This window comes from Salvelinus sp. IW2-2015, linkage group LG22 (genome assembly GCF_002910315.2).
Source record: "Salvelinus sp. IW2-2015 linkage group LG22, ASM291031v2, whole genome shotgun sequence".
NCBI classification, from domain to species: domain Eukaryota; kingdom Metazoa; phylum Chordata; class Actinopteri; order Salmoniformes; family Salmonidae; genus Salvelinus; species Salvelinus sp. IW2-2015.
In genome coordinates this window covers 20,081,232-20,104,454 of record NC_036862.1, presented here as the reverse complement: position 1 = coordinate 20,104,454, position 23,223 = coordinate 20,081,232, and the positions used below count along the sequence as shown (strand labels likewise).

Genomic DNA, 23,223 nt, shown 5'->3' with positions numbered 1-23,223 from the left:
ACAAACCCTTTCGTTTTATAGACACCATGGGGTGGTAGGGAGGATTAGGGACTTCATCGATGCAATCCGCAAAGCCCTTCTCTGGCAGTGGATGTAGTACTCCCAAACGGTCTGGAGACCACATACTTCCAGACCACATATTGAGTGTCTCGGTCCTTCGTCCTTCCGGATACATTTTGTTGTACTCGGCTAGGCGGAGGCTCCTTGAGATCAGGTCTGGGGGATTACAACGATGCAGAGAACTTCCATAATTTCTTCACGAAGACCCAAGATGATAAACCACAAAAAATTCATCAAGCTTCCATTCTCAGAAACATAGCAGCATGAAACCACAGCTTCGCCACAAGGCACCAACACCACAACACATACAACATCACTACTCAACTACCTCTACTTCACTCTAACACACACACACACACACACCAACACACACACACACATAAACACACAACACACCACTATTATTCCCCATCCAACACACTTCCTGACCTCCTGCTGAGTGTGAGTGGTTTGTCCTGTAACCTGCAGCTGGCCCGCACACCAGATACAGCCAAAAAAACTGAGATTACACAGCCAGAGACGACAGAGAATGGCAGAGACGGTCCATATATGTCTTCAGTATGTTCTAGTGATCAGACAGTACCAATGACAGCCTCCAAAATGGCACCAACAATGGCACCTGGTCAAGGTAGTGCACTGTGTAGGGAATAGGGTGCCATTTGGGACATAAACAAGGTATTGGCAGACCTTGCAGCAGAATCAGCTCCTGAACGGTTTTGAGAACCTGGGGAGGAACATCAAGGTGTTTATGGTGGGGATCTTAACTTATCCAGTTTCACTAGGCAGAACTTAGCAACACTAACAACTGGCCTGCTGGACTTTCATGCGGTGGTAACTGGATAGGAGAGAGACAGATTCTCTTTTTATCATGGGCTGTGTGTACAGATCAATGGTCATATTTTGGAATGTACTTTCTGCTTTACCCAGCAGCCACTCACTCTAGACAACTCAAAATCCTTAGTTAAAGATTCAACAACTCGCTGTAAACACTTGTATTCTCATAGCCATACTTGGTAAGACTCTTTTGTGTATTCATAGCTATACCTGGTTTAAGGCGCTCTTATCGCTCATCTACGCTCTGACTATCTTGGAAGCATTCCTTCAAGTGCTCTGTTGAAGATTCTTGGCTGTATTCTCATATGCTCCCCTTGAAGACTCTTGCTGTATTCTCATAGCTCACCTTGAAGACTCTTGGCTGTATTCTCATAGCTCACCTTGAAGACTCTTGGCTGTATTCCATAGTCACTTGAAGACTCTTGGCTGTATCTCATAGCTCACCTTGAGAACTCTTGGCTGTATTCTCATAGCTCAACCTCGAAGACTCTTCGCTGTATTCTATAGCTCACCTCGAAGACTTTTGGCTGTATTCTCATAGCTCAACCTTGAGACTCTTGGCTGTATTCTCATAGCTCACCTTGAAGACTCTTGGCTTATTCTCATAGCTCACCTTGAAGACTCATGCTGTATTCTCATAGCTCAATCGAAGACTCTTGGCTGTATTCTCATAGCTCACCTTGAAGACTCATGGCTGTATTCTCATAGCTCAACCGAAGATCTTTGGCCTTATTCTCATAGCTCACCTTGAAGACTCATGGCTGTATTCTCATAGTCAACCTCGAAGACTCATGGCTGTATTCTCATAGCTCAACCTCGAACTCATGGCTGTATTCTCATAGCTCAACCTCGAAGACTCATGGCTGTATTCTCATAGCTCAACCTCGAAGACTCTTGGCTGTATTCTCATAGCTCACCTCGAAGACTCTTGGCTGTATTTCATAGCCCAACCTTGAAGATTCTTGGCTGTATTCTCATAGCTCACCTTGGAAGCTCTTGGCTGTATTCTCATAGCCCAACCTTGAAGATTCTGGCTGTATTCATAGCTCACTTGAAGACTCTTGGCTGTATTCTCATAGCTCACCTTGAAGACTCTTGGCTGTATTCTCATAGCTCACTCTGAAGACTCTTAGCTGTATTCTCATAGCTCAACTCGAAGACTCATGGCTGTATTCTCATAGCTCACCTTGAAGACTCTTGGCTGTATTCTCATAGCTCACCTTGAAGACTCTTAGCTGTATTCTCATATCAACCTCGAAGACTCATGGCTGTATTCTCATAGCTCAACCTCGAAGACTCTTGGCTGTATTCTCATAGCTCACCTTGAAGACTCTTGGCTGTATTCTCATAGCTCACCTTGAAGTCTCTTGGCTGTATTCCCATAGCTCAACCTTGAAGACTCTTGGCTATATTCTCATAGCTCAACCTCGAAGACTCTTGGCTGTATTCTCATAGCTCACCTTGAAGACTCTTGGCTGTATTTCTCATAGCTCAACCTTGAAGACTCTTGGCTATATTCTCATAGCTCACCTTGAAGACTCTTGGCTGTATTCTCATAGCTCAACCTTGAAGACTCTTGGCTGTATTCTCATAGCTCAACCTTGAAGCCTCTTGGCTGTATTCTCATAGCTCAACCTTGAAGACTCTTGGCTATATTCTCATAGCTCACCTTGAAGACTCTTGGCTGTATTCTCATAGCTCACCTTGAAGACTTTAGCTGTATTCTCATAGCTCCCTTGAAGACTCTTGCTGTATTCTCATAGCTCAACCTTGAAGACTCTTGGCTGTATTCTCATAGTTCACCTTGAAGACTCTTAGCTGTATTCTCATAGCTCAACCTCGAAGACTCTTGCCTTATTCTCATAGCTCAACCTTGAAGACTCTTGGCTGTATTCTCATAGCTCACCTTGAAGACTCTTGGCCTTATTCTCATAGTCCCTTGAAGACTCATGGTGTATTCTCATAGCTCAACTCGAAGACTCTTGGCTGTATTCTCATAGCTCACCTTGAAGACTCATGGCTGTATTCTCATAGCTCACACTCGAAGACTCTTGGCCTTATTCTCATAGCTCACCTTGAAGACTCATGGCTGTATTCTCATAGCTCAACCTCGAAGACTCATGGCTGTATTCTCATAGCTCAACTTGAAGACTCTTGGCTTATTCTCATAGCTCACCTTGAAGACTCTTGCTGTATTCTCATAGCTCAACTTGAAGACCCTTGGCTATATTCTCATAGCTCACCTTGAAGACTCTTGGCTGTATTCTCATAGCTCAACCTCGAAGACTCTTGGCTGTATTCTCATAGCTCACCTTGAAGACTCTTGGCTGTATTCTCATAGCTCACCTTGAAGACTCTTGGCTGTATTCTCATAGCTCACCTTGAAGACTCTTGGCTGTATTCTCATAGCTCAACCTTGAAGACTCTTGGCTGTATTCTCATAGCTCACCTTGAAGACTCTTAGCTGCAACTGGGAGATGATGTGCATACAGTTGACTGTGACTTTTAAGGCAGGTACTGGTTATGAAGTCAGTGAAAAGTCTCAAAGACCTGGAGCAGCAGGCTAAGAGGGATGGAGAAGGAGAGAGTGTATGCTCTGAAGAGAGGGGGAGAAAGTATCCTCTGAAGAGAGGGGAAAAGAGAGAGAGAGAAAGAAAGAAACAATAAAGAAAGAAAAAACAAAAGTCAGGGCAGGGTGTGTGTCGGGACAGACAGGGACAAACAGGGAGCCAGTTCAGTTCAGCTCAGTTCCACAAACCCTCTCCTGTCTGGGAATGAGAGATGCTGCCAGGGTCTGTGTGCTCAGGTAAGCCCACCTGAATGCCCTGACAGACGAAGAGGTGAAGGAGCTCCAAAACACAACAATTAACCGGCTTAAACATGACAGGTGCTCATTCCCCTCTCTAACCCCCATCATGTCCTGGTCTAAAACAGTTCTGACACTTTCTAAGTAATTAGTGTGTGTGTGTGTGTGTGTGTGTGTGTGTGTGTGTGTGTGTGTGTGTGTGTGTGTGTGTGTGTGTGTGTGCGTGTGGCTTTGCGGTGGGTTTTTTGGTGGGGTTTGTGTGCGTGTGCGTGTGCGTGTGCGTGTGCGTGTGCGTGCGCGTGCGTGTGCGTGTGCGTGTGCGCGTGCGCGTGTGCGTGTGCGTGCGTGCGTGTCCTTGAGAGGAGAGGAAAACAGCTGAGAAGTTTCTCCAAACAGAAAAAAACATGAAGCCACAAACAAATGTGTGTCACTTGGACCATCAGTGATTATTCATTCAAAACCTTGACAAGCCTGACGCCTCCGTGACTGTGACCTCTGTCATCTCTTTTAGCTCAGGATTCAGCCACTGCAAAAACAAGACTAAAGACGCTCTGTGCTTCCTTTATTTCATAATACCAAAGGAAATGTTTTCAGATGGAAAGTTCAGACAATGAATTGTTAAGCTCCTATTCTTTTCATTATGTTCCAATTATACGTCAAGCACAGCAATGAGGTGAAGGATGTGTTTGTAAACCTCTGAGGTTTGTTCTTGTCAATGGGGTTAAGAACACCAATAGATTACCACACAGTCTCTCTGACACACACACACACACAGATACATACAAACGCACACAGACACACACATGCAGAAGTTTATCAATGTAATAGAGGTAAAAGAGGTAATAGTGACGATATGTTATTATCTTTATCAAGACCAAGGTTTATACAACCTTATAACGCATTTCAGCTGGGTGATATTTACATTCACCTTTTGGGCATTTAGCAGTCAGTGCATTCAACTAAGTTAGGTAAAACAACCACACATATTTAGGTTATCTAAAGCCCCAATCCCCCAAAATCTCCCCTGCAAGTTGGGCAGTGTTCATCCCCTTTCGGGATGACATCAATCACTGAGCAGGGACGGCATCTGGCAGCGACCCAAATCTAACCGGTACAAAGGTTATGAGCAGCTTTACAAGATCAACCTTACCTGCATAAACACAGACACACACATATACTGTACACACAAATAGGCTAGTACACGCACATACATGCACGCACACACGCACACTCCCCACTGGATAGAATTAACTTCATAGTGCCAGCATACCTTGGCATGCATCTGACAAGAACTCCCAGTACATTATATATCACACAACTCATCAATAGTCAGCTCATCTCTGCCAGGTAAAATATGTAGTCAACTCCCAGCGTAAAGTGGCATCATTTATCAATTGAAGGCATTCATTTATGGAACTGAAGACTTCAACTTTGCCACGATGAATAGCCCTGTGGCTTCATGCAAACAAGAACTAACATCAGTCTTGTAATACAGCATTATGGAAAGCTCGGAATTCCACAAACATTCTACCACAAAGGGGAGAAAGGAATCGACGTGAAGCAAATGAGAGCACTAATGCCTTGTAATGAGTTCTGTGTGTGAGTGGGCTGCGGCTGCTGCATGCTTAGTGTAGAGGTTTACGTTGGCTGTGAAAGCAGTAACACACAAACACACACACAAACAAACACAAACACACACACAGGGGAGGCAGCCTCCAGCACTGCTCAGATCATTACTAAAACCACTCATGAAAGATAAGCAGCAAGTGAACAATTATTGACTGCATTTGACATTCACCTACTCCTTGTTGAGTGCCTGTCTGACTGCCAAATGACTGATGAAACAAGCTCAGCTAATGAATGAGTCTGAAAGACAGAGAGCCAACAGAGAAACTATTGCAGTGTTTAGAGGGGAATAGAGAAAATCCTTCATGGTTTATAAGACGAAATAGAGAACGAGAGATAGAGAAAGAGAGAGAGGGGATAGAGAACACCTTCATGGTTATAAGACGAGATAGGAGACAAGAGATAGAGAGAGAGACAGATAGAGAGACAGATAGAGAGACAGATAGAGAGGGAGGAGGAGGAGGGAGGGAGGGAGAGGAGGGAGGGAGGAGGGAGGGAGGGAGGGAGAATGGGGAGCGAGAGAAGGCCCAGATCCACGCCATTTGCATGAAGAAAATACGGAGGAAAATGGGCCGCAGATCGGGCAGCCTTCTGAGAATCCGTAGGCGAGCGAGTAAACTCCATTGCCATCCATTCCTCTTGCTAACGTGCAATCATTGGAAAATAAAATTGATGACCTATGATTAAGATTACCCTACCAACAGGACATCGAAAACTGTAACATCTTAAGTTTCACCGAGACGTGTCTGAACGACGATACGGACAATATAGAGCTAGCGGATTTTCCATCACGCTAGAACAGGAATCAACCTCTGGTAAGACGAGGGGTGGGGGTGTGTGTCTATTTGTCAATAACAGCTGGTGCGTTCTGTGATGTCTAATATTAAAGAAGTCTCGAGGTATTGCTCTCCTGAGGTAGAGTACCTTATGATAAGTTGTAGACCACACTATCTACCAAGAGAGTTCTAATCTATATTATCTATATACAGTATCTATATATTTACCACCACCTTTGCTGGCACAAAGACCGCTCTCAACCAACTCTATGAGGCCATAAGCAAAGAAGAAAATGCTCATCAGAAGCGGCGCTCCTAGTGGCCGGGGATGTTAATGCAGGCAAACTTAAATCAGTTTTACTAAATTTTTACCAGTATGTCACATGTGCAGCCAGAGAAAGAAAATCCTAGACCACCTTTACTCCACACACAGAGATGCATACAAAGCMCTCTCTCGCCCTCCATTTGGCAAATCTGACCATAATTCTATGCCCTGATTCCTGCTTACAAGCAAAAATTAAAGCAGGAAGAACCAGTGACTCGCTCAATACGGAAGTGGTCAGATGAGGCGGATGCTACACTACAGGACTGTTTTGCTAGCACAGACWGGAATATGTTCCGGGATTCATCCAATGGCATTGAGGAMTACACCACCTCAGTCATCGGCTTCATCAAAAAGTGCATCGACGACGTCGTCCCCACAGTGACTGTACGTACATATCCCAAACAGAAGCCATTGATTACAGGAAACATCCGCATCGAGCTAAAGGCTAAAGCTGCCGCTTTCAAGGAGCGCTTATAAGAAATCTCGCTATGCCCTCAGATGAACAATCAAACAACAATACAGGATTAAGATTGAATCCTACTACACCGSCTCTGACGCTCGTCGGATGTGGCAGAGCTTGAAAACTATTACGGGAAACGCAGACGCGAGCTGCCCAGTGARGCGAGCCTACCAGACAAGCCTTTTATGCTCGCTTCGAGGCAAACAACACTGAAYCATGCATGAGAGTACCAGCTGTTCTGGATGGCTGTGTGATAACGCTCTCGGTAGCCGATGTGAACAAAACCTTTAAACAGGTCAACATTCACAAAGCCGCTGGGCCAGACGGATTACCAGGACGTGTACTCAAAGCATACGCAAACCAACTGTCAAGTGTCTTCACTGACAACTTCTCCCTGACCGAGTCTGTAATACCTACATGTTTCAAGCAGACAACCATAGTCCCTGTGCCCAAGGAAGCGAAGGTAACCTGCCTAAATGATTACCGCCCCGTGGCACTCACGTCGATAGCCATGAAGTGCTTTGAAAGGCTGGTCATGGTTCACATCAACAGCATCCTCCCGGACACCCTAGACCCACTCCAATTCGCATACCGCCCCAACAGATCCACAGATGACACTCTCTCAATCGCATTCCACACTGCCCTTTCTCACCTGGACAAAAGGAACACCTATGTGAGAATGCTGTTCATTGACTACAGCTCAGCGTTCAACATCATAGTGCCCATGAAGCTCACCACTAAGCTAAGGACTCTGGGACTAAACACCTCCCTCTGCAACTGGATCCTGGACTTCCTGACGGGCCGCCCTCAGGTGGTAAGAGTAGGCTACAACACATCTGCCACGCCGATCCTTAACACTGGGGCCCCTCAGGGGTGTGTACTTAGTCCCCTCCTGTATTRCCTGTTCACCCACGACTGTATGGTCAAACACGACTCCAACACCATCATTAAGTTTGCTGACGATACAACAGTGGTAGGCCTGATCACCGACAACAATGAAACTGCCTATAGGGAGGAGGTCAGAAACCTGGCCATGTGGTGCCAGGACAACAACCTCTCCCTTAATGTGAGCAAGATAAAGGAGTTGATCGTGGGACTACAGGAAAAGGCGGGCCGAACAGGCCCCCATGAACATCGACGGGGCTATAGTGGAGCGGGTCGAGAGTTTCAAGTTCCTTGGTGTCCACATCACCAACGAACTATCATGGTCCAAACATACCAAGACAGTCGTGAAGAGGGCACGACAAAACCTTTTCCCCCTCAGGAGACTGAAAAGATTTGGCATGGGTCCCCAGATCCTCAAAAGGTTCTACAGCTGCACCATCGAGAGCATCCTGACCGGTTGCATCACCGCCTGGTATGGCAACTGCTCGGCATCTGACTGTAAGGCGCTACAGAGGGTAGTMRGACCAACCCAGTACATCACTGAGGCCACGCTTCCTGCCATCCAGGACCRATACAATAGGCGGTGTCAGAGGAAAGCCCATAAAATTGTCAGAGACTCCAGTCACCCAAGTTATAGACTGTTTTCTCTGCCACCGCACGGCAAGCGGTACCGTCTAGGACCAAAAGGCTCCTCAACAGTTTCTACTCCTAAGCCATAAGACTGCTGAACAATTCATAAAATCGCCACCGGACAATTTACATTGACTCGGTACTGGTGCCCCCTGTATATAACCTCGTTATTCTTATTCTTATTCTTWTTGTGTTACTTTTTATTATTACTTTTTATTTTAGTCTACTTGGTAAATATTTTCTTAACTTCTCTTGAACTGCACTGTTGGTTAAGGGCTTGAAAGTAAGCATTTCACGGTAAAGTCTACACTTGTTGTATTTGGCCCAWGTGACAAATAAAGTTTGATTTGATTTGGTACAGAAGAGAAAGAGAGAGGCAGATCCATGACATTAAGCCAACTGAGATGATAATACAGGTATTGACTGAACTTGACTCCACAGCGAKSGGAAGGACTCTGAATCGGCTTGARTATCACCAGCATGATAAAAACCCATTCAATATTCTCTATGATAAAACCTAAAAAGTATTGCACTTTACAGGGAATGGGGTGCCATTTTGGGATGCCTAGCAGGTTTTATCATAGAGAAGATTGAATGGATGACACCAGTTAACACCCCCATTAGCTCCTCATTCAGCCACACACAGAGTAGCAGATTGCTGTAATGACCTGTGTATTAATCAGGAACCGATGATGTTAAGTGAAGACTGGATAGGTAAGTGAACGTGGGTCTGGTAGAAGACCTTGATGGTATATAGCGGGGCTGTGTAATACTGCTACTGATGATATAACCTGTGTATTACTCACTGAACCCCCTGATGTAATAACCTGGTGTATTACCTCACTGAACTCCCTGATGTATAACCTGTGTATTACTCACTGAACTCCCTGATGTATAACTGTGTATTACTCACTGAACCCCTGATGTATAACCTGTGTATTACCTCACTGACACTGCTGTAATACCTGTGTATTACCTCACTGAACCCCTCTGTAATAACTGTGTATTACCTCACTGAACTCCTGATGTAATAATGTGTATTACTCACTGAACCCCTGATGTAATAACCTGTGTATTACTCACTGAACCCCTGATGTAATACCTGTGTTTACTCTCACTGAACTCCCTGATGTAATAACCTGTGTATTACCTCACTGAACCCCTGATGTAATAACGTGTATATCATCACTGAACCCTGATGTAATAACCTGTGTATTACTCACTGAACCACTGCTGTAATAACCTGTGTTATACCTCACTGAACCCCTGATGTAATAACCTGTGTATAACCTCACTGACTCCTGATGTAATAACCTGTGTATTACCTCACTGAACCTCTGTGTATTAACCTGTGTGATTATCACTGAACCCTGATGTAATACATGTGTATTACTCACTGAACTCCGATGTAAATACCTGTGTATTACTCACTGAACCCCTGATGTATAACCTGTGTATTACCTCACATGAGCTCACTGAACCCCTGATTATCCCAGGTCGAGGGTAAGGGTGGGTGGGGTTGGGGGGGTGGGGGGTGTAAAGGTGGTGTTTAGAGGCCAGAGAAGAGCCTGTGGAAAAGAGGCCTTGTCTGAGGACCTTTTGTATTCATCAGACCGTCACAGCCGTGGAAGAGCAGAAGAAAGAACACACTGTCAGCCACTCGACTTAAACTAATCGACAAGCACAGTCACACATCCTACAGCTCCGTCACATGGCAACTACATCCTGAATGGACCCAATTCTCTATATAGTGCACTACTTTTCACCAGGGCCAATAGGGCTTTGGTCAAAAGTAGTGCCCTATGTGGGGAATAAGGTGCAATTTGGGACGACAGCCACTACTCTCATCGCAGACACTGCTCTCATCGCAGAACACTACCTCTCAATCGCAGAACTGACTCTTCATCGCAGACACTTACTCTCCATGTAGACACTGCACTCATGCAGAGCACTTGCTTCCATCAGAGACACTTGCTTATGGGAGACCACTGCTCTCATCGCAACACTGCTCTCATCGCAGGACACTAGCGACTCTCTCATGCGCAGCACTCTTATGAGACCATACCTGTCACTGCGCAGACTCTCTCATCGCCGACACTCGCTTCTCAATCGCGAACTACCTTCATGAGAACCTTCCCCATCGAGACTACTGCCTTCATTCGCAGAACTACTCTCATGAGACCTGCTTCATCGCAGACACTGCCTCTCATCGCAGACACTACCTCTCATCGCAGACACTACCTCTAATCGCAGACACTGCCTCTCATCGCAGACACTGCCTCTCATCGCAGACAGAGCTCAAGGTGAGAGTATTGTTATGCTAATTCAAGTGGCCCAATGAATGTTACTTTTATTACATTGCTGAAAGGTGTTCAACAGGAGTCCTGTGAACTGGACTTGTGCTACATAATGATCCAACATACTGTACGTATACAATTCCAGCCTGCTTCCACATCCCCCTTAGAGAAACCTCACAGTACTGTAGGTCTACATGCTAAACGTGATAAAATCATGCCCCAACAAGCTGCTGGAACAACTGAAGATTCCTTACTGCCTCAAAGAACAGTTCCTGCCTTAAAGTAAATTTTGTCTAAATGTTTTAAACAGATTTCCATCAGAGTCCTCTATCTGGCCTCACTCAAGCAGAACTTCAAGCGGGGGGGACTTCAACATTGTTTTATACACTGCTGTTGTTGTTAAAAGGGATTACCTGCTGCTCGGTTCTATACCACTATGTTATATCTAGAGCCCCATTCATGCCAATGCACTCATCTACTGCAGCTTAGATTTTCTCCTTCACTAAAAAGATTAGGCTCCAGCTGGAAAATCCTCCATCCACAATGTTGGCTCACAAAAAGCCTCTCAACTATTAAAATAGTTAGATGTGGTATTATTTGATGTAAACAAGCACCATCAGTAAAACATTTATAGAATGACTTACCATTGTCCTCAATGGAGAAAAAGAAGATGTCGCTCGTAGCATTGTGACCATCTCTTAGCACGTAGCAAATCTTCATGTCATCAATTTCAGCTGAAAAATACAATCAGATTGATGTAATTTACTCTTCTACTCGTCTAGAAACATATTGCGCTTGAATGTATAGTTCATGCCTTGCATGTTGCATAATAGACTTAAGAAAGAGTGAGAAAATGAATAATGCTGATATGCTAGGCAGGGTACATAATACAATACAATATTACATTTGATATGCATTTCTGTGATGAACAGTTGTTAGACAGTTCTCTATTATAGCTTTTCTGATGTGGCTTAAGACTACTTCTACATCTCATATCACTGAACTACTACAACCTACTTGCCTGGTATGGCAACTGCTCGGCCTCAGACCGCAAGGCACTACAGAGGGTAGTGCGTACGGCCCAGTACATCACTGGGGCCAAGCTTCCTGCCACCCAGGACCTCTAAACCAGGCAGCGTCAGAGGAAGGCCCTAAAAATTGTCAAAGACTCCAGCCACRCAAGTCCTACACTGTTCTCTCTGCTACTGCACGGCAAGCGGTACCGGAGCGCCAAGTCTAGGTCCAAAAGGCTTCTTAATAACAGCGTAAGCCATAAGACTCCTTAAAAGCTAATCAAAGGGCTACCCAGACCCCTCTTTTACGCTGCTGCTACTCTCTGTTTATTATCTATGTATAGTCACTTTAACTCTACCTACATGTACATATTACCTCAATTATCTCGACAACCGGTGCCCCTGCACATTGACTCTGTACCGGTACCCCATGTATATAGCCTCGCTATTGTTATTTTACTGCTGCTGTTTAATTATTTTATTTTGATTTTTTTATTTTCAATTTTTTACTTAACACGTATTTTTCTTTAAACTTCTTAAAGCATTGTTGGTTAAGGGCTTGTAAGTAAGCATTTCACCGTAAGGTCTACAGCTGTTGTATTCGGCGCATGTGACAAATACAATTTGATTTCATTTATACACTGTTGGACAACTTATATGGATGAAGCCTCAGCAGTAAAAAAGAAGAAGAACACAGGAGAGGAGGGCTGAATTAACTCAGGCTGTTTAGTGTCTGTCTATCTATTAGTCTGCTGAAAGACAGGGACCATAAAGAAGAGGCAGACTGCAGAAGCTACACCACATCACGTCTGTCTGCCGCATCCGCTAACAACGCTATGCTGGAGTGGGTTCTTAAGACTGATACTATCTAGGAGGAGCGTTGGTTCTGGAGTGGCTTCTTTATAGGTTGGGAGGCTGCTATCAGGGAGGAGGGTGTGAGGTGTATTACTGCTATCTTCTATATTTGATGTCAAAACATTTCCCTTCAAAGCGGCCGGCTCATAAAAATGTAAAGCCAGTTTTGGGACACTGCCGCCGGCTATGCCGGATAAGCTAGAGTTATTTACTGTCTGTTTACCAGCGATGGATCTGCCTGAAATATTTAACAGGTTTGCAGAAGGAGAAAGCAGCGGGAGGAGAATGGGGATGAATGGGGGTCAGTAAATAAAGGAGAGAATGGGTCCACGTCCAACCCAAATGGCACCCTATTTCCTATACTGTATAGTGCACTACTTTTTACCAGAGCCCATAGAAGTGCACTATATATGGAATACGGTGCCATTTGGGATGCAGCCATATAGAGATCGATTGGGGTCTAATTCATACATTCCTTACTGACTGTGTTACTATTTACTTACCCTACCTTTTCATTTGTACTGTAGACTGGGCTGTATGTATGTAGTTGTTCTATACTGTAGCTATTTCTGAGGCTTAAACAAAGGTTGGCCTGCTGTCACTGTGAGTGAAGTTAACACATCTCTCTCTCTCTCTCTATCTCTCTCCCTACCTCTCTCTCTCTCTCCCTCTCCTCCACTCTCTCTCTACTGTATCTCTCCCTACCTCTCTATTTGCTCTCTTTCTCTCTCTCTCTCTCTGCCTCCCTCACACTCAGACAGGGTATTCATGTTCTCACTCTCTATTCTTCATGTCTGTGGCCCCCTACCTTCATGTAAGGTCAAATCTGCTGGTATTTACTCAAGCGCTATAATACTCAGTAGAAGATTACTAGATGAGGTTTGGGGTAGGAGAAACCACTGCCCTGTGAAAACCTATCTTTCTGTTTGAAGAAATTGTTGAACGCCATTCAAAAACACCTCTAGAAAGACAAAAGATTTCTCTGTCAAGTTAAGCATAATTTCTGAACACCACTGTGTAGTTGTGGCCAATGACCATACTACAGTAGTTACATAGTACCATTATACAGGTAAGTAAGCTCTTAATCCATTATAAGGGCAACAGCGCTACAGCTCTAAGTCAGAATTACTCAACAGCTTATGAAGAATGAAAAAAAAKCACATTGGACAATAAAGTTATATTGTACTTGTAAAAGACTAAAGTATAGTAGAGTATATCTTTTTATTTAAAGTAACGGTCGTCTTACCTTGAGTGAATGTGGTGACGGTAGTGTTGCCTGTACCCAGGTTGATGAGGTATCCATGTTCTGGTCCCACGGTGATCATAAAGGTGACAGATAGCTGAAGACTATCCCTGTCCTCGGCCTTAAGAGTCTTAGAGGTGATGAGGAACCCCAGGTGACCCGTCTCTAACACCCTCAGGGTGGGCCCCCCTTTATTCACCACGATCTGGGGCACSCCGTTATCCACCGACAGGACCGTGATCTTCATCATCTGGGGGCGCCGCGTCTCGAACACGGTGTCTGGGAAGACGTAGAAGTCGGTGTGCGTCCCGTCAGTCACGGTAAAGGAGAAGGAATCCTTGGAGGACTCAGTACCGTCGTGTTTGTAGCTGATGAGGTTCTCGTTCAGGTCTTGTTTGGTGAAGGAGGTGACGGGATGGGTGTTGTTGAAGAGGAGGCGACCGTGGACAGGGACCTGGGTGACCGTGAACTTCAGGAGGGGGTCAGCCGTGTCGCGGTCCTCTGCGGTCAGCTCGAAGGGCGTGATGAGTTTGTTCTCTCCCTCGTTAACCACCAGGCTGTGAACCGTTAGAACCGGTTTCTTGTTGTCCACGTCGGTGATGGAGACACGGAACGTGCGGAACACAGGGTTGTAACCYTCGGTGACCTCGAACTCAAAGCTGTCCATCTTCACCTCATCATCGGCCGTGTGGATGTAGTACACCTGTATTATTATACAAATTGCACACATGAAAAGACAATACAATAAGCCATTGAAAATGTTCACAGAAAAACAAAGGATAAAATCATGAGTATTTAAAAGAATTGTTGAGAATAACACAAAGGAAAAAAAACAAAAGATCGAAGTACCTTGCTCCCAGCTAGCTGGAGCTGGGTAAAGGAAGAGATGGGCATTCCAGGGCCGTCGGTACACTCCAGATGGCCTCTCTGTGGGGCTCTGGTGATGGTGAAAACCAGGTGTTCGTCGGGACTGTTGAGGTCACTGGTGCTGAGCAGGTCTGTGGTCAACGTTACTCTACCGCCTTCTTTCAGAGAGACCCCCTTACTGACCACGTCAGGGAACACCATGTCGATGCCGCCCACCGTCACGTAGAAGTACCTGTCAAAAGACAAAAAGAATATAACAAATAAACAAAACAAACAATTGCAAGATGATCCATTAGGAGACACCCTGACAAACTGAAATGTCATACCTAGCAAGAATCATCATCATTTTTTTCCCAAGTTGATTATTCTATTGTTGTAGTTGTGGTGTATTGTTTGTATTTTAGAAAACCTCAATAAACACATTTGTAAAAATGAAGTACCTGTCGATCAGAGGGTTGATCCCGTCCGTCACGTCAAACTTGATAAGGTCCCGGATTCCTTCCTGCCCGTTGTGGATATAGACGATGAGAGCCTGGTCCACCTGGTACTGGGTGAAGTTCATCCCCACTGTGATGTTCTCTAARGTCCCGTAAGGGGTTCTCCTCTGTAACAACCCCTGGCCRGGCCCYTAGCGAACAACGTACGTCAYAGTACTATCCTCAGAGTCCAGGTCGGTGGCTTTTAAAACGTTGTTATCGATCACTTTAACGTCTCCTATCTCTATCTCCAGACCGTCGTTGATGGCCATCCTGGGTGTCTCGTCATCTACAGYYATYATCATAACAATGATGGTCTTRTCCACGGTATATTTACCGTCCGTCAGGATTAAGTCAAAGCTGTCCTCCTTGGTCTCCGAGTCATCGTGTTCATACACTATACTGGAGGCTTCCCTGATCTGGTCCAGGGTGAAGTTGGTGACTGTGACGGTGCCGGTMYTCAGCTGGTTGAGGATGAAGCCGTGCTTTGGTGGTTTGGTGATGATGAAAGTGAGTTCGTCCGAGGGGATGTCCGTGTCGGCTCCGTTCAGGATGGGTGTGTCGATGACGATATTCATCCCTTCCATGACGACAAACTCCCTCATATAGATCTCTGGCTTCTCATCGTTGGACGGGATGATAGCAATGGGGAAGAAATGTCTCTCGGAGAAGTTGATGCCGTCAGAGCATCTGAACGTGAACCTGTCCTCTACCGGCTCCACTCTTTTATGGATGCTTTGGACGTAGTAGATGTGGTTTTGTCTGATGTCCTTGATGGTGAATGCACTGATCGCTGTCCCAGACCTGGACTTCTCTGAGCCTGGGGCCGGGGAGATGTTCTCCACGTAGCCTGACGTGGGCTGGACGATGATGGTACAAAGCAGGTCGTCATTAGGAGTGTCCATATCATCAGCGCTAATGTGAAAAATCTCAATCACATTCTTCTCTCCCTCTACGACAGTGAACTGTGGGCCTACGAACACCTCTGGAGCCTGGCTGTCCATGGGGAGGATGGTGATCTGAACCCTGACCCCCGTGACCCTGTTGCCCCCTACCGTCCACTCATCAGACATGTCTGTCAGCGTCAGATTAAAGTAGTCGTATTTAGTGGTGGGGCCGATCTCTCCYCTGGTGTGGGCGTACACCACCAGTCCGTTGATGACGTCAGCCTGGGTGAAGCTTCCAGATTGGACCCCGTTCACCAGGATCTCCCCGAAAACCGGTGGYTCCTCCAGGATGAAGGTCAAACGSAGGTCGTCTGTGTCCTCGTCCCGCCCCTGGATGACTTTAGTCGTGATCTCAGTGGCTCCGTTCTCCAGGACGTCAATGTAGGACCCGATGGTTCCGGCCGGTAGGCTGATGGTCGGGGTCTCGTCATCAATGGGCTTCACGGTAACCCTGATGGTGATGGTCACAACATGGATGCCGTCACTGACATCCAGCTGGAAGAAATCGCTGGTGGACTCGTCTCCGTTGTGGATGTAGGAGATCCTGTCGTTAGCGATGTCCAACAGGTTGAACGCGTCTCCTTTGGTCAGGTCGGTGAAGGTGTACTGGACCGTGCCGTGCTGAGGGGGCTGAGTTAGAGTGAAGGAGATCTGGCTACTGTCCGTGTCTAAGTCCACAGTATCCAGCTCAGCTCTGGTGATTTTGTGTGTTCCCCGCTCGAATATAGWGAAGCCAGTGTTGGTTATCTGAGGCGGCTTGTTGTCGACAGGCTGCAGGAATATAGAGAACGTTCCGGTGACAGTATTCCCTGACGTATCCTCCACCGTGTACTGGAGCTGCAGAACATGGGCTGTGATCCCCAGCTCCAGGTCAGGTGGTTTGTATGATATCTTATGGTGATTGACCTGAGCCTGAGTAAACTCAGTCACTACAGTGTCTGGACTCTCTGTTAACACAATAGACCCCAGTACCACAGGGCTGTTCTCGTCTGTGTCTGTRGGGGGCTGGGTGACGGTGTACTTCAGATCTCTGTCCTCRGAGTCCAGGTCAGTGTAGCGTAGAAACTTCTTACGGAAGTAGGTGAGCTGGTACTCGTGTACGGTCATCTGGAYGGTGGTACCAGGATACAGCTCAGGGGGGATGTCATCCACAGGCAGAACCTTGATGATGAACGAGCTCTGTTTTGATTGGTTAGGGGGGTCATTATCATCCTGGACCCGGAATACAAACTGGTCCATGACTGTGTCAGTGCTGTGAGGCCCTGTGTGTCTGTAAAACAACTTCCCATCTGTGATATCCTGCTGCAGCCACTCTGTAACCTCTTTCTCATACAGCTCATCCTCAGCATTAAACCTCCAGGTGGATGGGTCCTCTGGGGCCTCTGACTGCCTCAGCAGCACCTCCCCTATAGGCGAGAARGGRGCCTCTATGGCGAACCTGATAGTGGAGTCCTCAGAGTCGATGTCTGCAGCGCTGAGTGTGAGTGGCGAAATGAGCATCATCTGGTTCTTGAAGAGGATTAACCCCGTGTTGGCATTGATAATGGGCGGCTCATCATCCGTGGGAACGATTGTCAGGGGAAACAGGAACTCCACCTCGTGCTTCCCATCCGTCATCCGGAAGATAATGTTGTCYCTGTACGTGTCGCTGCCGTCGTGCTGYTAGATGACCACGCCTCCGTCCAGATCAGCCGGGGTGAAGAACTTCCTGCGTGACCCGAGCACTGTCAGCTGGCCATGCCGCAYCCCYTCGACCACCYTGATCRTGACATCATCCAGGTTGTCCTCGTCACTGACCTCTAGGTTGTGAGAGCTGGACAGTGGTCTGGACTGACCCTCGTAGAGAAGTTGACCCGTATTCCTGGTGACTACTGGAGCAAGCGTGTTCATAGGTTTCACTACAATCATGAAGGCAAACGGGTCAGACACAGCTCCCTCAGTGTCCACCACCTCAAACTCTATCTGGAAGATACGTTCTGTCTCAGAGTCCACAGACGGAGGCTTGTAGGCTATCTTTAGTTCTTTGAGGTCTCCCTGGTAGAAAGAGGTGATGGGCAGGTTCCGGTCATCTGTACTGACTATGTACCCCTCCTCGAAGGAGAGGGGGGAGGTGATGTTGAAGATAAGGTTGTCAGGGTTAGACTCAATGTCCTCAGCAGCCAGCATGTCGGGGGTGATGGCTGTCATGACAAACTGATCCACCTCCATCATCATCATGGCCACGAAGCTGGGTTTAGGARCCGTGTTTTCCTCTCCATCCTTTATACGCACCATCATCTGGAAAAACTCCTGCTTCAGCAGATTACCCTCTTTATCTTGTAATTCCACAATCATTGGGAAATAATCTCTATTGGGTGATTTGTGTGRAAAAGTGTGCTGATAGCGTATATTCATTTTAATAAATTCGTCACAGTCCACCATTTTTCCAAGTTTTCTCTCATCRACAAGCTTCCCATACCTGGGCAATGCACTGCCACTGGAGAGAGARGTTATTTTACACTGATGTTCACTTCTATCATAGGTGAACTCCAGAATCTTACTGTCAATGGAGTTACTAGTGCCAAGCAGTTTGTCAACAGTCAGAGGCATGTTTCTGGTTAACACTTCCAACTGTGTGAAAATCACCTCCACTTCCATCATAAACGGGATGATTATGGTGTCGGTATGAGTGTCATATCTGAGCTGTAGCCTCACCCTATCCCGCGGGGGGCTCCTGGATCCGAAGTGAGAATACTTTACGTCATTGGGACCAAATTCACAGGGAAACTTTTTGGGAGAGAGCTGCCCGGGCCRCTGGGAGAGCGGGTCGTTATCCAGAACCGTTATACTACATCTGTCTCCCGGTTGTACTTGGATTACCAGATCATTGATAGGATCAATGAATACTGCTCTCCCGAAAGGCACGCGTATTCCATTGTTGGCCACCAATATAGCATCCTCTGACAGTTCCGATCTCAATGCGTATGATAATCCATAACTGTCGAAAACCTGCGCAGCGGAGTCACCTGTCACAATCACCGCGATCAAAGCAGAGAGCAAAAAAATAGCGCCAGTACCAGTCCCTTGGCGTTGCAACAGCGGAGAAATAATCCAAGCCATTTGGAGAGAGAAGCCAATGCAAAAACGCGTAGAATTTTACAAATAAAATACAGAAAAAAGCTGTGCAGTGAGCAGTGCAGCTAAAGTTATGAGAGTATAAAATGAGTGTTGATAAATATCTCACTCGCATCCGCGCTGAGGTGTACCATTCTCTCTCTCTCCGCTGCTCTCTTCTGTTCAGGATAAACTTCATGCACTTGGAGCCCCGGAGTGAGAGATACGCCCTCTCGTCCGCCGATTGGAGGATATTTAGGCTGGAATGCGTTTATTGATTTTTGAATGGAAYGGAAAGATGTCAATCAAAACCCGAAAACGCTAGTGCATGGGTTGGYTTTGAAGAAGCAGGTTGATTAAGGTGCGAAATTCTACCGAAAAATACATTTAAACTTGAATAGGAATGATGTGTGCAGTCAGGTAGGCCTTAATAAACCAATAACTTAAAATGGCAATCTCAGTAAACAAGACAAAGCAGTCAGGCACCCCGCCACTGATTTGGTAATAGCTGTGATGGGATGGAGACATTTACCACTCAATTCATAGACAGCTATGGATACAAGGACTGACCATCCAGGAGATGGTCGTTTTAAAACATGTTTTTGAGGCGATACACGTTGTTACAGTTACTTTGTTTACAAACAAAGGAGTAAAACAAGCTTATATTTTAACACAATTTAACTAAGGTCATGAGGCATGTATACATTGTTTTTTTCAAAGAATCTATGGGTATAGATAGGCATGTGGGTATTTAAAAGTCCACAAATGGATATAGCAATCATAGTGCCCCTTGAATCTCTTTCTTTTGTAATTAGTTGACAGTAGGCCTAAACACAAATGTCCAAAACARATTAGGCTTAATTGGCCCTCTTCAACAGCAATGGAAACGCTGTAGGTAAGTCGGTTATTATTGCCCKAAAAATTACAACATTTTAATAATAAGCCTATATATAACAAGTCAACACAGTATATCAATAAATAGGATGAACTATGCTACATTAACATAACAAATCTCCATCAACATTTCATGAAGATATTTTTACAAAACATTTTGATTTGCATCAAATAGTTTACACATTATATCCTAAAATAGAGGATTATATGTGTATAAAAATCAAAATAGGGTAGAGTTTAAGAACACATGTTCSAGCTCCCTCTTGTGGTGTAATAGAATGTATCGTTTTGGGTAGCTCTGGTCCAGGGCAAAGCCATCTATGGTATACACTACCTTTAAAAAGTTTGGGGTCACTTAGACATGTCCTGGTTTTTGAAAGAAAAGCTAATTTTTTGTCCATTAAAATAAAATAAAATAGATCAGAAATACAGTGTAGACATTGTTAATGTTGTAAATGTCTATTGTAGCTGGAAATGGCAGATTCTTTATGGAATATCTACATAGGCGTACAGAGGCCCATTATCAGCAACATCACTCCTGTGTTCCAATGGRACGTTGTGTTAGCTAATCCAAGTTGATCCTTTTAAAAGGCTAATTGATCATTAGAAAACCCTTTTGCAATTATGTTAGCACAGGGGAAAACTGTTATTCTGATTAAAGAAGCAATAAAACTGTTCTTCTTCAGACTAGTTGAGTATCTGGAGCATCAGCATTTGTGGGTTCAATTACAGGCTCAAAATGGCTAGAAACAAAGCACTTTCTTCTGAAACTTGTCAGTCTATTCTTGTTCTGAGAAATGAAGGCTATTCCATGCGAGAAATTGCCAAGACACTGAAGATCTTGTACAATGCTGTGTACTATTCCCTTCACAGAACAGCACAAACTGTCTCTAACCAGAATAGAAAGAGGAGTGGGAGGCCCCGGTGCACAACTGAGCAAGAGGACAAGTACATTAGAGTGTCTAGTTTGAGAAACAGACGCCTCACAAGTCCTCAACTGGCAGCTTCATTAAATAGTACCCGCCAAACACCAGTCTCAACATTAACAGTGAAGAGGAGACTCCGGGATGCTGGCCTTCTAGGCAGAGTTGCAAAGAAAAATACATATCTCAGACTGGCCAATAAAAATAAAATATTAAGATTAGAGTGTCTAGAAAAACAAACAAATATGGAGATGAGGTAGGTAGTTGGTTGGATGGATGGGCTATTTACAGATGGGCTGTGTACAGCTGCAGCGATCGGTAAGCTGCTTTGACAGATGACGCTTAAAGTTAGTGAGGGAGATATAAGTCTCCAACTTCAGTGATTTTTGCAATTCGTTCCAGTCATTGGCAGCAGAGAACTGGAAGGAAAGGCGGCCAAACGAGGTGTTAGCTTTGGGGATGACCAGTGAAATATACCTGCTGGAGCGTGTGCTACGGGTGGGTGTTGCTTAGGTGATCAGTGAGCTGAGATAAGGCGGAGCTTTACCTAGCAAAGACTTATAGATGACCTGGAGCCAGTGAGTTTGGCGATGAATATGTAGCGAGGACCAGCAACCGGAGAGCATACAGGTAGTATGGGGCTTTAGTGACAAAACGGATGGCATGTGATATATCTGCATCCAATTTGCTGAGTAGAGTGATGGAGGCTATTTTGTAAAGGACATCGCCGAAGTCAAGGATAAGTAGGATAGTCAGTTTTACGAGGTTATGTTTGGCAGCATGAGTGAAGGAGGCTTGTTGCGAAATAGGAAGCCGATTCTCGATTTAACTTTTTAACTGTCCTCGACCTAGGTTTGGCAAATCTAAACATGGCGGTGTCGCCTTAGCAATCTCACTAGGATAAAGACCTCCTCCATTCCTGCCATTATTGAAAGAGATCGTGATACCTCACATCTCAAAATAGGGCTACTTAATGTTAGATCCCTCACGTCAAAGGCAGTTAATAGTCAATGAACTAATCACTGATCATAATCTTGATGTGATTGGCCCTGACTGAAACATGGCTTAAGCCTGATGAATTTACTGTGTTAAATGAGGCCTCACTCCGGGTTACACTAGTGACCATATCCCCCGTGCCCCAAAGGCGGAGGTGTTGCTAACATTTACGATAGCAAATTTCAATTTACAAAAAAAAAAAAACTCAATCACTTTTTATAGCTACTGTTTACAGGCTTCCTGGACCATATACAGCGTTCCTCACTGAGTTCCCTGAATCCTATCGGACCTTGTAAGTCATAGCAGATAAATCGTCAGATCGTCTCAAATAAAACTGTGAAGGACCTCGCGTTACTCTGGACCCTGATCTCTCTTTTGACGAACATATCAAGACTGTTTCAAGGACAGCTTTTTTCCATCTACGTAACATTGCACAAATCTGAAACTTTCTGTCCAAAAGTGATGCAGAAATGTATCCATGCTTTTGTTACTTCTAGGTTAGACTACTGCAATGCTCTACTTTCCGGCTACCCGGATAAAGCACTAAATAAACTTCAGTTAGTGCTAAATACGGCTGCTAGAATCCTGACTAGAACCCAAAATTTGATCATATTACTCCAGTGCTAGCCTCCCTACACTGGCTTCCTGTTAAGGCAAGGGTTGATTCCAAGTTTTTACTGCTAACCTACAAAGCATTACATGGGCTTGCTCCTACCTATCTTTCCGATTTGATCCTGCCGTACATACCTACACGTACGCTACGGTCACAAGACGCAGCCTCCTAATTGTCCCTAGAATTTCTAAGCAAACAGCTGGAGGCAGGGCTTTCTCCTATAGAGCTCCATTTTATGGAATGGTCTGCCTACCCATGTGAGAGACGCAGACTCGGTCTCAACCTTTAAGTCTTTACTGAAGACTCACTCTTCAGTGGGTCATATGATTGAGGTAGTCTGGCCCAGGAGTGTGAAGGTGAACGGAAAGGCTCTGGAGCAACGAACCGCCCTTGCTGTCTCTGCTGCCGGTTCCCTCTCTCCACTGGATTCTCTGCCTCTAACACTATTACAGGAGCTGATCACTGCTTACTGGTGCTCTTTCATGCCGTCCCTAGGAGGGGTGCGTCACTTAAGTGGGGTTGAGTCACTGACGTGATCTTCCTGTCTGGGTTGGCGTCCCCCCTTGGGTTGTGCCGTGGCGAGATCTTTGTGTGCTATTCCCTC

The 23,223-nt window shown here is 45.4% G+C and overlaps 1 protein-coding gene across 1 annotated transcript in view; it reads right to left on the bottom strand.

Moving 5' to 3' along the window:
* LOC111949576 (FRAS1-related extracellular matrix protein 2-like) overlaps positions 1-19,347 on the bottom strand; it is a 74,143-nt gene extending 54,796 nt beyond the window's left edge. The window contains 4 exon segments of the mRNA XM_023966860.2: positions 11,344-11,433; positions 13,814-14,513; positions 14,660-14,909; positions 15,118-19,347. Coding sequence (XP_023822628.1) covers positions 11,344-11,433; positions 13,814-14,513; positions 14,660-14,909; positions 15,118-19,199 — 5,122 coding nt within the window. The 5' untranslated portion in view covers positions 19,200-19,347.
* Positions 19,348-23,223: the final 3,876 nt, after the last annotated feature.